General features: G+C 31.8%; 1 protein-coding gene and 1 pseudogene across 1 annotated transcript; one reads left to right on the forward strand and one right to left on the reverse strand.

Annotated features, from left to right (window-relative positions):
* Positions 1-3,961: 3,961 nt before the first annotated feature.
* On the forward strand, positions 3,962-5,884 carry LOC105110193 (dnaJ homolog subfamily B member 13-like; annotated as a pseudogene).
* A 19-nt stretch (positions 5,885-5,903) lies between these two features.
* LOC105110194 (aldehyde dehydrogenase family 3 member H1-like) lies at positions 5,904-11,737 on the reverse strand. Its single transcript, XM_011005147.1, has 10 exons — positions 11,333-11,737; positions 9,869-9,937; positions 9,672-9,768; positions 9,384-9,590; positions 7,975-8,090; positions 7,730-7,834; positions 7,471-7,643; positions 7,288-7,378; positions 6,697-6,846; positions 5,904-6,296 (listed from the first exon to the last, which is right to left on the reverse strand). The coding sequence occupies exons 1-10, from the start codon at positions 11,555-11,557 to the stop codon at positions 6,063-6,065; spliced, it is 1,467 nt and encodes a 488-aa protein (XP_011003449.1). The 5' UTR covers positions 11,558-11,737; the 3' UTR covers positions 5,904-6,062.
* Between the last annotated feature and the right edge of the window lie 2,117 nt (positions 11,738-13,854).

The raw sequence follows: 13,854 nt of genomic DNA on the forward strand, positions 1-13,854 counted from the left end.
AAAAAAGCAATGTTTTCAAAAAGGGTAAACAGGGATAATTTTATTTTTGGTGGACTCTTTTTTCTTTCCCTCTTTTTTTTTCTTCTTGTCAAAATATATAAATGTCATTTAATTGGTTTTTTATTTTTAATTTGATTTTTATTTTTTTATTACTATTTGTTTTGTTATATATATATTTTTTGATTGATTTTTCTTCAACCCTCCTCATCATTTAGTTTCATTTAATTTTTATATGAAATTTGATCCTTATTCTTTTGATTGATTTTTTTTTATCATTTTTCTAATTGAATTTTATTTTCAATTTCATCCCTCATGCATTTGATTTTAAATTATTTTTATATTAAATTTAGTCCTTATTTTTTTAATTTTTATTTCTTTTGTTATGGATACTTTTTTATTGTATTTTTTTTCAATTTTATCCCTTAATATTTTAATGATTTAGAATTTTTCTTTGTTATTTTTTAGGGTTTGCCTTTTATGAATTCATTCTCACACTTGTAATTAGGTTCACATGTTTTGAAGGTTAACATATGTTGACTTTGGTTTCTTTTCCTATTTTCTATTTTTTTTTAATTTTATCATTCAATAGTTGATTTATTGGGAATTGGTCTTTGAACCTTTTTTTGCTTTCAATTTATTTTCTATGAGTTTTCGCTAATCTTTTTTCAATTTTTTTAATTAATTCATCTTTTAATATTAAGTTATTTAATAATTGAGTTTTATAATTTTATTCAATATACTTTTGACGAGGTTACCCTAACATCACGATAAGGTCGTAGATTTGGTATGCTAACTCGGATGGGATTGAGTCCTTTTTTTTTTTTAACCTTTTCAACATTGTTAATTTTTTTTGTTAGTTCATTTATTATCATTGAATTTTGTTTATTCATATCATTTAATTCAGCATAGTTTATTAAACACAATTAAATCAATCACCCAAAATTCTTTTTTTTTTTTGCTTTTCTAGGAATATTTGTGTCACATTAGCATCCTTTTCATATTTTGAAAAGATTTTAGATTTGAATCAATCACCCAAAACTCTTTTTTTTTTGGCTTTTCTAGGATATTTGTGTCACATTAGCATCTTTTCATATTTTGAAAAGATTTTAGATTTATCCACGTCATAGTGCAAACCCTTGATCTAGTAGAAATACTAAAGGGAAGTTATTTTTCTATTTGTTATATTGTTGTGCAAGAGATAGCTATAATGTGCATTGTTATAGTGCAGTTGTGTTAGCCACTTTTATTTGTCTTAAACTTTTTTACAACTATACTAATTGAACTTCTATTTTTAATTTTATCTTCTCATATTATGCTGACATGATTTTATGGTTTTAAGTCTCTTAATTTGTTTCTATTTACGTTATATGGTTAATGTTGTAGAATTGGATTTACTTTTATTAATTAAAAAATAAAACAACAAGGACCATATTTAACACTCAAATATAACGCAACCATTTGTTTTGTTTTTACTATCTATGGGATATGAAAAACTACTTTTTGGTCTTTAATGTTCTTTGTTTTTTATTGTTGGTCCTTGAATTTTAAGTCTTTCACATACCAGTTGTAAACTTCATTTTTTATATTTCAATTCCTAGATTTTGAAAGAGGAGAAAGAAAATTATTTGACAAAGAGAAATTGAGAGAGAACTTGTTTGATCGACCACTTTTTAACAACAAAAAAATTAATTTTGGTGTTAATAGATTCATCATATAGAGATATATTCAATAAAGGTTGTATTTTCCTTAAAAATATCATAGATAGTAGGTTATGGTCTATAAAGTGATTTTTTTATTAATTAGTTTTTTTTATAGTGATTATAGATTTTTTAGGGGCTGAAATTAGATTTATAACAATATTTGGAGTATTTTAAAGTGAAAATAAGTTGAAAATTGACTTTTTGGTATTTCAAAACTCAAACCTGACTTTTTAGCCACTTATGGTAGTTGAAAAATCAACTAAAAGATGGCAAGTTGTTTTTTTTTTTAAAAAAATTCATGTTATTTATTCTAAATTAAAAAAAAGACATGTAGGCCTAACCTTCCAAGCTTGTTTGAACCTTATCTTTTTTGTTTGTTTTTGAATTCCTGATCTCCTTTTAGATATCCCTTTATTTTTATTTTTGAAAAAAAATATATTTATATGAATTGATTAAAAATACGAATTTTTTTCTTTTTAGTTAAAATTATTATAGTTTTGAGTATATTTTTTTTATAGCTTTTGCTTTTTATTCAATGAACCATATTGCAATAAAAAATCATTTTGTTGTCAAAACAACAAAAAATTACTAAAAGTTTTTAAAAAATAATTTTAAAGCAAAAATAAATTACTTATACTCCATAATTTTATATGTTGTCTTTTGTTGTGAATGTATATTTTATTATCTTATAATTAAAAAAATAGATTATAAAAATTCAACGAGGAAGTGTACAAAAAATATCACTTCTAAATAAATTAAAAGAGAGCCGTGATTTACCATTTCTTTTATTTATACTCCACATTTTATTATTTTATTATAATTTATTTTATATTTTATTCTTTAAAATTTGAATGAAAAAAGAAATTTGCTAGAAAAAGAGAGAAGAGAAAGAAAATTTTTGACCAATCATATTTTAACCATAAAAAAAATGATTTTAGTAATAAAAAATTCTTTTTAGAGAAATAAGTTCAATTGAGTATATGTTCCCTTTCGAATACATAAAAAAAAATATCAAAACTTATAATTTTTTTTTATTATTTGGTTAATTTTTCTTAGAATGATGTAAGCTATTTTGAGGTTAGAAATTGATTTAATGAAATTTTTAAAATGTTTTTTTATAAAAATTTACATTAAAAATTAGGTTTCTTATGTCTAAAAACGAAAATATATGGAGTTTGATGGTTGGAAGTCAATTAAAAAACAAATTATTATCTACTTTACAAAAAAAAAAGATGAACAATGTTTCATTTATCTATTAAAAAAAAAAATGAGTGGGCCAAGCCTTCTAAATCCGCATGGGTCAAAGCTTTTTTCTTTCTTGTATATTCATTTATTTTTTTAGCAAAACAATTTCTTTTAAAAAATTAATAAAATAATATTGAAGTGATTTTTCAATTATGCCATGGTTTTTAAAAAGATTAAGTCTTTTTTATGATAATATTATTGATTGTTTTATAAATAATTATGTGTTATATATATATATATATAGATATTTTATTTAATTTTCTCATATTTTTCTACTACATTTTTTCATATAAAAGCGTAAAAATGATTGATTTTTTACTTATAAAACACTTCTCATAAAAAAGTCATTTTTTTTGTCAAATTGAGAAATGAATAAATGAACAAGAAAATTAGTTTTTTATTGAAAATATAAATATTTTCCATTTTAATTCAAATTATTATAGTTTTCACAAATACTTTTTTTCATTGATCTTACTTTTTATTTAATGAACTATTCTACTAATAAATAAAATTTTTGTTGTCAAAATAACAAAGAAGTTACATGAATATAAATTTGATAAAAAAAAATCTTTCATAATTTTGTTCATTTATTTTTATCATCTAATAAAATAAAATAAATATTTTCTAAAAATTTCTAGATAACTCACTGACAAATACACTAGTGCTAGCTAACCAAGGTCATAGTTATCAAATCTATTTGGGATTTGAAGTAATTTAAAATTCAAGTCAGATGGATCATGCTGATTTATTTATTTTAAAATGAAAGGACACATAAAAAAAATGACATTATTTTGGATAAAAGTTAAAAAAAATCTATGGAATTGATTTAATTGGATCTTATATAAGTTTAGTTAAATTACTTAAATTAACTAAATTTCAAGTTAATTGCCAGACTAGAACAGGTTTAATAAGCATTATTAAGATAAGGTAACCTCCATCTCTTTTAACGGATTCTGCTAATTAAAGGCCTCAACACACTCTTGATTCCCGTGATTATTCCCTTTCCCTCTCCTTTCTTTTTCTCATGGTTCGTCCAGCAGGTGCCCCAGTTTCTGTGAAGAAAGAGCAACCTTCCAGCTTTAAAGAATTTTGCAAAGCCTCTCTATCCATATTCGCCGGATGGTGTCGCGTTGATAGAAAATTATCTCCACCTTCTTCAGGCAGATCAGATGAATTACAAGTGAAATTTGAAGCCATTAGCCAAGCTCCCGAGGTATATATACTTCCATGCATAAATTAATAAATGTAAAGTTTGCAGGAATTATATTCTAGAAGTTTTTGTTCTAATCATCTCTCGAACAAACTGGCATAGAGATTCGAAATCCTGAAATCCCATCAAGACGTTTATCTTTAAAAATTAAGGAAACTCACATCCATCACGAAGATTGCATATCCTCACGTAGGTGGAATTTCCAGGAACTTGGTTACGATACAGAAGAGGGAAAGACGACGAATGGAATCCACAGTTTTAGATACAACGCTAATAGCACGCGAGGTGACAATCCTTCGAGTCCAAGAGGATACTTCAGACATAAAAGCACGAATGGCTGCTTTCCTAATATATCTTCTCCTCTGTCAAAAAGTGGAAGCCTGAAGAGCCCTTCTCGAAAATTATCTTTCCGAAAGAGAAATACGAGTCAGAAAAGCACCGAGTCACGTCATGGCTTGTCTGCATCTCTCTCAAGAAATGCAAGCCGGAAGACCGCCAGCACCATCATGTTTTCAAACTAAATGGGAAAGATGAAACCGCCGGCTATTGAAAGGCCTCTCGAGTGCACGCTCGAGGAGTTATGTTATGGATGCATGAAAAAGATCGAGATAACAAGAGATGTCATAATTACGAATACAGGGTCAGTTCCCAGGTCCAGAGTTCATCGTTTATTGCTTCGGTTTTCCATATGAATTTTGATTGTTCTTCTCCTTGATAACATGATTTACAATTAGATCAGGCTTCGAAATTGCAATTCTTCATGACTTGGCTACTAAAAATTAAAATCCATAAGACGACGTTCTTTTTAAAAAATCTGAGTCGCAAAGAATAGTTTTAAGCCGGGGAAACGCCGACCCTTTTTCAGAAGGCATGCACATTTGCCAGGAAACCCTGCAAGGCATTTGAACTTCGATCGAAAAAGGATGAAACTAGAACGAAGAAAAACATCACGAGCTAGTATATTGATGATGTTTTCCATTGTTTCTGGCAGGCGAGTAATACAAGAAGAGGAAACATTGACAGTTAGAGTGAAGCCAGGATGGAAAAAGGGAACGAAGATCACATTTGAAGGAATGGGAAGTGAGAGGCCTGGCACTTGCACAGCTGATGTAATCTTGGTGATTGCCGAGAAACGACACTCTCTGTTTCGGAGGGAAGGAGAAGGTTTGGAGATAGGAGTAGAAGTTCCACTAGTGAAGGCTCTAACTGGTTGCCAAATCTCGATCCCTTTGTTGGGCGGTGAGGAAACAAGTTTGATGATCGATGATATCATTCACCATGGCTGTGAAAGGATCATAGAAGGTCAAGGCATGCCAAGCACAAAAGAGCAGGGGCGAAGAGGAAACTTGAGAGTTGTCTTCCTCGTAGAATTCCCGACACAACTGACAGATGAACAACGGTCAGATATTCGTAGTATTTTAGAGGATTCCTCTTGAATCATTCAGTTTTCCCTTGGAGCCGATCCACGCCCAAGCTGATCATCGTACGATACACTTGGAATCTCTATGGTAATCCTCTTGTCTAGAATCTGACCAATATTTGGTTGTCAATAGTAGAAGATTCGTGGTAGTTTATGTACTATCCGTCCCCACTGGATCCCTTACAGCATCAGCTGCTGGGACAAGGTCCTAACTAGCAACCTCTCAGACATCCAATGCTACCAGGTTCCATTTGGCTACCTGGCCGACGGCTACAATATATTGTTTGATCTATTTTTTTAAAAAAAAAAATACTTTCGAAATGCATCATACCACGCTAACAAAAACAAATTTTATTCATCAGAGGGTATAACTGATATTGCATTCCACTTTCGTTCTTGTAATCAATCAACGTTCCAACTTAAATTAAGTACAAAAATAATATAGTGATTGAGCTTACACTGAAGACATCACACTATATTCCTAGACTTAAGACATTCCAAGCAGGGTGCGAAGTATTGTCCATAAATTACCAGTGATTAGAGCCTTCATCAATCTTAGCTTTCCCAGTGTGTACGGTGGATATCTCACAGATGCATCACCTACAAAACTACGATACACGACTGCCTTCTTGTGGGTAAAAGCATCGAAGGAAAATTTGCCATGGTATGAACCCATTCCACTCTCGCCCACGCCCCCAAATGGTACGCTATGAACTGCAAGCTGCACCATCAAGAACATATTAGATGCAGATACTAGATGGTTATTCAGTTAATGAAATTAAGTCCACAAATTTCAAGAGCAAGTATATGGGAAGATGGAACAAACGACAGCCCTGGACCAAGTATTCAGGAATCCAGGAGTCTTAGTCCCTCCCTCGCACATAATTGTGGTCCATGGTTTGTTATCATGGTAATTCCCACTTCATGTGAAAAGGAGAGAGTGCCGGAATCATTCATGAGTACTGTGAGCGCCAGAGGCACTCATTCATCTCCGACCACCATCACCCCCACAACTATAAAGTGTACCTGGGTGATAACCAGACAGACTGAGACTGCTCGTGTATTATGCATATATGCAAGGGTATGCACAAGTTTCTGGAAGTTCAGCGAAGAATAATTACATGCAAAGTAGTGTCATTAATGACCACACCCCCTGCAGAAACAGACATCAAAAACTGCTCCTTCAGCTTCTTGTTATTGGTAAATAAATAAGCTGCAAGTGGCTTTGTTCCTGATTTTATTATATCAAAGCTATCCTCGATTTTGCTGACCTGTTTGAACCAAAAAAAAAATAAATCATAATTGGCATCCCACATTTTATTACAAGAATTCTGTGACAACCAATTGAACTTTCTACTCTTAAAAAAAATATTACCGTTATCCAGAAAACAGTAACGATTAATCTTTTTTTTTTTATCATTTACAAAGGCATTGTTCCAGCAGAAAATTACTCCACTAAAGTGGAAGACAACCTCCTACCAACTCATTTTGATCAACAAGCAGAGAGAGAGAGCACATATAGAAAACCATGATGTTTTTTTCTATTTGTAATAATAATTACTCTGCAATATCAGAGCTATCACTTCTACCCATTGTAAAGAGAAGCTCCTCCTTTAATGTTGTAGAAGCAGTTTAGATTCAGTTTTATGTCCTACTTCATATACTGTCCGTACAATAATACAGCTATGAGCCGAGGATCTCTTGATGCTTACAGTGAGAATGGGAAGCAATGGACCAAATATCTCTTCTTTCATTATTAGAGAGTTTTGTGGGACGCCCAATAATATGGTGGGAGCAATTCTCCTGCCATTGAAGAAAAGATTTGTCAATGCAAAGCAAACAGCACCAAGCTAAACTAAATTAACGAACCAAGAAAATGGCAAGCAGATACTCACAGGTTGGCTTCGTCTCTTTCACCTCCATAGACAATCTTTCTAGAAACCTTATCCTCATCCAGTAGCTTTGTCAAACGAGAAAAATGTTTGGAATTCACAATTCGAGATAAGTCTTTTGATTCCAATGGGTTCTTTCCATAAAATGCCTCCAGTTCTTTTTTCAGAGAGTCCACCTGTATCGCAGAAGGAATTAATGAATGGCTGAAAAACAAAATGTTCCAACAAGGAAAAAGAAATGAATGATAGAAATCAGCATTACCAGCTTCTCAGCACAATCTTTCGTCGTTATAATGTAATCCGGAGAGATGCATGCTTGTCCATTATTACAACCCCACTTGCCTACAACTATCCGCCTAGTTGCAATCTTGGACAATTAGGTAGATGTGTCAGAGAATGATAGTAAGAAGAAACTTATGGTGCCTTAACCAACGGTATGTAGCAATGAACATGTAGAAAATGACACCCATAACACACACATGTAAAGGGATGCAAGGAGCTTTTTACCTGTATATCGATACCTGAATCGACAACAACTGGAGATTTTCCTCCAAGCTCCAAAACAACCGGTGTCAGGTGTTTTGCTGCAGCAGCCATCACAATTCGTCCTACTCTTCCATTGCCTGTAAAATCAAGGATGACATGTTTTTGGGCTCAAGTTTGTGTTGAAGAAAACACCGTTTAATTTGTGCTTAAAGCATCAGTTTAGTTTCCTCTTTTACTCGCAGGGTTTCTCCAAAAGAATAACTGAAAGTTTGTTTCTTATTTTTTCCTCTTTTTAGACTAATTATTTGAGGCATAAAATCATGCCCTTTAAATGAGACAAACACTAAATATAGCAGTACTTCAAAAGAGCACGTTTTGAATATCATATTCAACAAACTGGGAGAGCTGAATACTCTGAGCAGCATTGTCCTGAGAAAATAGTAGCATCACTCCACTTCAGCAACATCCCAAAGCAATGCATTTTATCACTCTCGAATCTTAAGAGAAACATGTCATCCCTAGGCAAAAGATGCATTACATGATCTACCATTATAATAGCAAGCCCAGCAGAAAACATTCTAACCTCTTCATATTCCATTTTAACTCCACAACCACGAGAAGCATTCATTCTTCAGAAAAGTACTGACCACTAAGTCTCACATACTCCCAAATTCCAACAAACTGCCTCATGTAAAGGAACTGATGTATAGAAAATCTGGATTCTACAATGCCCTTCAACCAAATTTCAGTTTACAAGGTTTAAGTACAAAAATCCGAGAGCCAAAATTACTTTAGAGGAATACAGAAGCTACAGCCCTCAGATGATAATAAGAACATACTACCAATCTTGTCAGGAAAAGGATTTTCACATTCTCATTAATTATAACAAGCAATTTCAGTGGTATGATGATGATTGACATGAGACATTTAGGAACACCAAAAATTATAGAATGTTCTATGACAACCATGTCAAACAGACAAAAAAAAAAAAAGGATCACCTCTCTCACACATGGTTTTTCTTGAGAATAGTATAAAGCGGAATGTATTTTCCTGCTCTATTCTGCCTTGCCTTCTCCCTTCTTCATGGCATATTACTGTGTACGCTCAATATGCTTATGGTTGCTCCCTTTTTTTGTCAGTTTAATAATAAAATTATACTTTTCCAAACATGTCAATCACAGAAATGCAGAGAGGACCTCTAAGACTTTAACTAAGCGGCTAAGTTGAAGCCTTTCCAAATAGCACAGGAAAAAGAATTCCGCAACTTGTTCAACATCTAGCAAGATGTTGCTTATATCACTTCAGAGAATTGTAAGAAAATAAGTACACAGTTTCTTTTGGGTTGATTTACCGCCATATATTTCTGTCTATAGAACAATTTAACAATTAGACATCACTTGCACATACAAACCGAGGAATGAACAAGAACCTGTATAAAATATTTTGTCCCACTTTTGCTCCAGTAGTGCAGAAGTTTCAGAAACAGCCCCCTCAACAACCTTTATCGAAGAGCAATCCAAATACTCTGGAAGTAGCTTTGCAAGCACTGAGGATGAAGCTGGTGCAAGTTCTGATGGTTTTAAAACCATAGCATTACCGGCTGCAATAGCTCCAATAAGTGGATCCATAGACAACACTAGAAAGAGAGAAATAAGAATTGATTATTATAGTATCAACAATAAATGCAAAGAAATATAGGGCTTTTCTATGAACATACAAAAAGGGTAATTCCACGCTGAAATAATCAACACAGCACCCAGAGGTTCTGACAGTATTTCAGCCGATGAAGGAAAAGTTGTCAAAGAAGTTTTTGCCTGCAATGAAAAGATATATTGATTACACTCAACTCAATTACCAAAAAGATCAAAACTGTAAACAAACTACAAATAGTGGAGCAATATTCAAAGCAGCTACCTTTTCTGGCATCATCCAACGTTTCAGTTCCTTAATAGCCAATGTACACGAGTTTTTTACCATAGTTAACTGCATAACAAACCATCAATCAACTTTTGAGAAAATGACATGAAATTTCACATAGAAATCGCATAATATAAGTTATTTCATGAGAATATTTAGGGGGCTAGATTTTCCGAATTTATATAAAAAACACAGCTTCCGTTATTCTCTTTCAGATGCACAAAGATGCAATTGCTTGCACATGCACACCTCACATCCTTTCAATATAGTTCATCTTACAAGATTAAAAGCTGACGTCCGTAGTTAGCAATTAAGCTGTAGCAGATTAATAAGAAATTGTAACTATTCCCTGAGAAAACAGTTAAATACATAATAAATACAGTTGGTAGTGCTTTGGAGTCATGGTGATATGATGTTGCATTTCCTTTGGCAAAAGTCTTACCAGGAAAATGGTTTTCTAGGAAATACTGTCCAGTTACTTGTTTCTTCATTGGCACATTCAATCTAGTTGTACTTAAAAAAATCCCATTCCAGATTCCACTTACAATCTCATTGCCACTGTACCCGGCCAAACAGAACCAAACCAAACAAGGTTTCCGCATGCTAAACAATCTAAAGCACCAACTCCACAATTAGAGTCAAATACAAATTATACAATAAACATCAGGTTAGGCAATTGACTCAGGTTTCACATCTGTAGCAGGCGATCTTTGATTTAGAAATCATCATATACATCCAAACAAATTTCTTTGTTTCTTTATTGACATAATTTCCTTCCATCATGATTATCTGGAATCCTAGGTATCAGTCATATTCCTGAAGTATAGCAGTGCAATAAACATCCTATCTATCAAACAATAAATGCCCGCGTCCTGCAAGTTCCCTTGAATGCCACACATCACCTGCGTATCATACTCGAGACAGACACCAAACCTTGACAGGAACATTTAAAAAAAAGAGAGAGAAAAAAAGTGGCGTGTCATTAATGCTTCTCTCGTAAATAGAGGACCCCTCCTGCCCAGCTCTTGATCAGACGAACATTAATGTTAATCGAAAGTAAGACATGAAAGAGACGGGATTAAACCAGACCTAAGAATATCCATCAAATTAAAAGCTAGAGAGTAGTGGGGAACCCCCATCATAACAGACTGCTAGTCAAACCAAAGATCAAGAAACAAAAACGCGGCGGTTGTGATTTCAGTGTCCTGTAACTACAGTTAAAAATAAAGAGTAATCAATTACTGGTTCCTCCCTCAACTCTAACTAAAATTCAATAATAGATTAGACGGATAGATAGTCACCGATTCCGCGTCATCAATCGTTCCATTTATAAAACAGTTGCTCACGCATAAAAGTAAATAAAAAATCACATCACGTTTGAGGATATCATATGCAACCAAAAAAAACTAAGAGATTTTTCTACAAAAAAAAAAAAGAGGTTATGCCTGGTATTTCTCAGACCTCATAAACGATGGATTCAAGTTGAGGCTTGGAGAGATCTTGACGGAGAGCATCAACAATGTCTTCCTCGTGTTCATCGCACATCTTAACAATACTCTTCAACTGAGATATTCTCCACTCGTAACTCCTTGTTTTACCAGAAGCAAAAACGTCTCTCAGATCCTTGGCTAACACATTCGCTGCCTCCACATCAAACACCGTGTTCTCCTCCTCCTTAGTCGCCATTTCACCACTCGATGGACACAAAGATTAGAGTTTGGCTTGATGTAATGTGTTTTGTTCTAATAGGCAAACAGAAGGAGACTCTTTCTGTTTGGATTGGACTGGCTTTTGGAAAAGGGGATTTACTTAGCAATAATGGGAGAGGAATAATAATACAAATGTGTTGCTGTCGTTTGTAGTGGTAGTCGTAGTCGAGCCGGCTTATCAGCGGGAGAGGAATGATCTCTTGATAAGACGAGAGATTTGGGCCCCGTGCGCACATCAATATTTACTTCTAGGGCCGTGTTTTCACCGGATCTTAAAGCGCGTCGTCGAATGGGTTTGTCTCCGGATGATGGTAGCAAGAATCAATTATTTATTGTATGAGAAGTCGTCCTGCTCTCTACAGTATGAGGACGTAGGACGAGTACAAACTATAGCAGCAAGACAAAGTCTCTGTTTGGTATTGCCTTGTAAATGGAGGAGGGCGGATAAAATTTAAATTTATTTATTTATACTTTAAAATTGTTTTAATATGATAATATTAAAATAATTTTCAAAAAATAAAAAATGTATTATTTTATATTTTCTAATAAAAAATATTTTTTTAGAAAAACTATTATTAAACATCAAAACATATTATATATATAATAAAAAAATTAAACTTATATAACACAAATTAGAATAAGTAGCGTAGTTTTTCTCCAAATTGCCAAGGTTGAAAAAGAGATATTTTTTCAACTACTGTAGTTGAAAATTAACACTGTTTGACTAGTTGCTAGGGTGAGTTTTGCGTAGGGTCTCCTATTTGCAACTTACATGGATAAATATTCTTCCTTTATTTTTTGCTAGTTTTTTTTTTCATTTTGCCCCCTAAATTTTCTCTTTAGTTACTTTGATAAAATTAACACTGTTTGACTAGTTGCTAGGGTGAGTTTTGCGCAGGGTCTCCTATGCGCAACTTACATGGATAAATATTCTTCCTTTATTTTTTGCTAGTTTTTTTTTTTCATTTAGCCCCTTAATTTTTCTATTTAGTCACTTTGATTTCATTATTACGATCATTTCATCTCTTGTTTTCTCCATAAAATTATATATAGTTGGCTCATGCTATATTGCATGCCATAACATATTTTTTAACATGAAAAATAATTTTTAAACGTTGTTAATGTATTTTTTTTGCCAAAAAAAATCTTAATTATTAATTTAAAATCAAATGCATCTTCTAATAAAATAGACTAGGGAACATGTATGCTAACAAATGCTAGAAAGAGATTTTAATACTAACTAAATACTAATTCGTGAAATTAAAAAATGCATGTAGCTAAGGATATATGATCATGTGTTATGAGAAAATCTTGAATTTTTTAATTTAATTATGTGGCATTAATATTTTTTTATAAGAAGAGTAATAATTTAAATTTAATTAAAAGTTTTCTTCTAAAAGCCTTCCTTCTCTTCTTAATATCTTTGATTTAAAAAAAAATCTAACAATTATTTCAATATCATTTATTTAATAAAAAATAAAAGCATTTGGAAAACATTAAAAATAAATTAGAATGATTTAAAAATAGTAAAAAAGACACCTTCCAAGTAAAACTCATTTATCTCATTAATATGCTATTTTTTTAAGCACAATTTTATTATTATTTCAAAAACAACTTTCAACTCTAAAAGAATAACATGTTAATAATTTTAATATTAGCATATAGAAAAACATAATAACACCACAATAATATTATATTATCATGGAAACTATTTGTAAGTGTTATTAAACCTTTTTCAGTTGGTCATTTTTTAAAACTTCCAACCTGAATTCTTGTATAAACCAAACTTTAAAATAAATTATATGAGAGTTAATTTGATATGATTTGGTTGAATTGATCGGTTTAAAGACAATCTAAAAAACCAATAAAAGCATGGCTTAACTTAAAAAAATCAAGATAATATTTTTTTTAATATTGAGATGATGAGATATCGGGTCAACTTAGGTTTCAAAAGAATTTCTCACGCAAGTGGAGATACAATCCCTGAAGGCTATCTAATCTTGAGCAACACATCATGGGATGTGTCAACCTCTTTTTATTCAAGATGCATTTCTTTCTTGAAAATTATTAGAGGTAACTTGATATAAGAGTTTTTTGAGAAAATAAATATTTTTCTTAGTTACTTTTATTTCTTTTTTTTCAGTTTTGTAATTTAATTTTTTTAATTAATTATTATTAGGATTTTCTAGTTTTTTTATTTGAAGGGAATAACTTTTATATTTTCCTATTTAGTATTAATATGGTTTTTTACTCTCTTCATATATATATATATAT

Source organism: Populus euphratica, unplaced genomic scaffold (assembly GCF_000495115.2).
Source record: "Populus euphratica unplaced genomic scaffold, PopEup_1.0 scaffold445.1, whole genome shotgun sequence".
NCBI lineage: Eukaryota > Viridiplantae > Streptophyta > Magnoliopsida > Malpighiales > Salicaceae > Populus > Populus euphratica.

Excerpts from the sequence above, each read along its gene's own strand:
- LOC105110194 (XM_011005147.1), bottom strand. The coding sequence starts at position 11,557 with ATGGCGACTAAGGAGGAGGAGAACACGGTGTTTGATGTGGAGGCAGCG. Across the intron at positions 9,591-9,671 it reads AGCGTGGAATTACCCTTTTT|TGTTGTCTATGGATCCACTT; the intron begins GTATGTTCATAG and ends CTCTCTTTCTAG. Across the intron at positions 8,091-9,383 it reads GGACAAAATATTTTATACAG|GCAATGGAAGAGTAGGACGA; the intron begins GTTCTTGTTCAT and ends TTGATTTTACAG.